This window comes from Myotis davidii, unplaced genomic scaffold, assembly GCF_000327345.1.
Source record: "Myotis davidii unplaced genomic scaffold, ASM32734v1 scaffold223, whole genome shotgun sequence".
In the NCBI taxonomy this organism is placed as follows: Eukaryota; Metazoa; Chordata; class Mammalia; order Chiroptera; family Vespertilionidae; genus Myotis; species Myotis davidii.
This window is the reverse complement of record NW_006294609.1, coordinates 2,152,511-2,153,741: the sequence shown is the minus strand read 5'-3', so window position 1 is coordinate 2,153,741 and position 1,231 is coordinate 2,152,511. Positions and strand designations below refer to the sequence as shown.

Below are 1,231 nucleotides of genomic sequence, written 5' to 3'. Positions count from 1 at the left end.
CCTTCCGCAGGCCTGGGGCGGGCGGGGGGCAGAGACAAGGGGGGGGCAGAGACGGAGGCGGGAGGGGGCGTCAGTCGGGCCACAGAGGCCCCACGGGCCGGGCTCGGGGCTGGGGGTGCCCCATGTTGCAAGTCACAGTGTAGCCTCCAGCAAATCACTGTCCCTGTGCCTCAGTTTCCCCCCCGCGAGTGTGGGGTTTGGCTCACAGATGGCCTCCCACAGTAATGCGTCTGCTCAGGAGCCACTCCGAATTTGGGGGGATTTCTGCCCTGGAGGGGTGGGGACACTGGAAGAGGACTTCCCGAGGGTCCAGTCTCAGCGCCTGGCATCCCTTCCCGTCGACTTTCCCAGGGAAAATCAAGTCCAAGGTCAAAGCAGCTTGGTCCTCCCTTTTCTTTTCTTAAAAAATATATATACATTTTATCGATTTCAGAGAGGAAGGGAGAGGGAGAGAGAGAAACATCCACGATGAGAGAGAATCATTGATTGGCTGCCTCCTGCATGCCCCCCACTGGGGATGGAGCCTGAAACCCAGGCATGTGCCCTGACCAGGAATCGAACCCTGACCTTCTGGTTCATAGGTCGACACTCAACCACTGAGCCAGGCTTGGTCCTCCCTTTTCTAACAGAATATAGATACCTATAAACTAAGACAGCTTTTAGGGTACAAAAATAATAAAAGAAAACATAGGGACAGAAAGCAGAGGGGGTTGCCTAGGGCTGGGGTGGGAGTGGGGTGGTGACAGTGAGCAGGAACAAAAGACTCTGATGTGTTGGAATGTTCTAAAATAGACTAAAATTTATTGAACCATCCTCTTACAACCAGCAAAGAGTGTGGTATGTAAAATATAGGCCTCAATAAAGCTGGTTAAAAACCCATTAAGGAGACATAAGCATCTGGTCCACACCCCCATCAGGGAGCAGAGAGCTGCAGGTGGGGTTGCAGGCGGGGATGCAGGTGGGGACACAGCTGGTTCTCCGGAGCATTATCTCAATCTGTTGAGGTTCTGCTTCCCGGCAATTGTCGACAGTTTGGCTCAAATAAACTCACAAAAATTCTTTATAGGTTTGAATGTTTTTACGTTAACATTAACACAAATATTCCAGACTCCCTCAGACACCAGACAGAAGGGGTCAAGGCAGTTCATTAATTCACTCCCTAATTGTCTACCTCCAAAGCAAGTCCTCCCCAGGGAACAGACAGGGGACGGTATGTTATTGTGGCTAGAGG

The 1,231-nt window shown here is 51.7% G+C and overlaps 1 protein-coding gene across 1 annotated transcript in view; it reads right to left on the bottom strand.

Annotated features, from left to right (window-relative positions):
* The window catches only part of PITPNM2 (phosphatidylinositol transfer protein, membrane associated 2), a gene marked incomplete at its 3' end in the record, with an annotated part of 79,892 nt that overhangs the window by 23,610 nt on the left and 55,051 nt on the right, over positions 1–1,231 (bottom strand). Inside the window, exon 8 of the mRNA XM_015567256.1 lies at positions 1–12. Coding sequence (XP_015422742.1) covers positions 1–12 — 12 coding nt within the window. The remainder of the gene's footprint in view (positions 13–1,231) is intronic.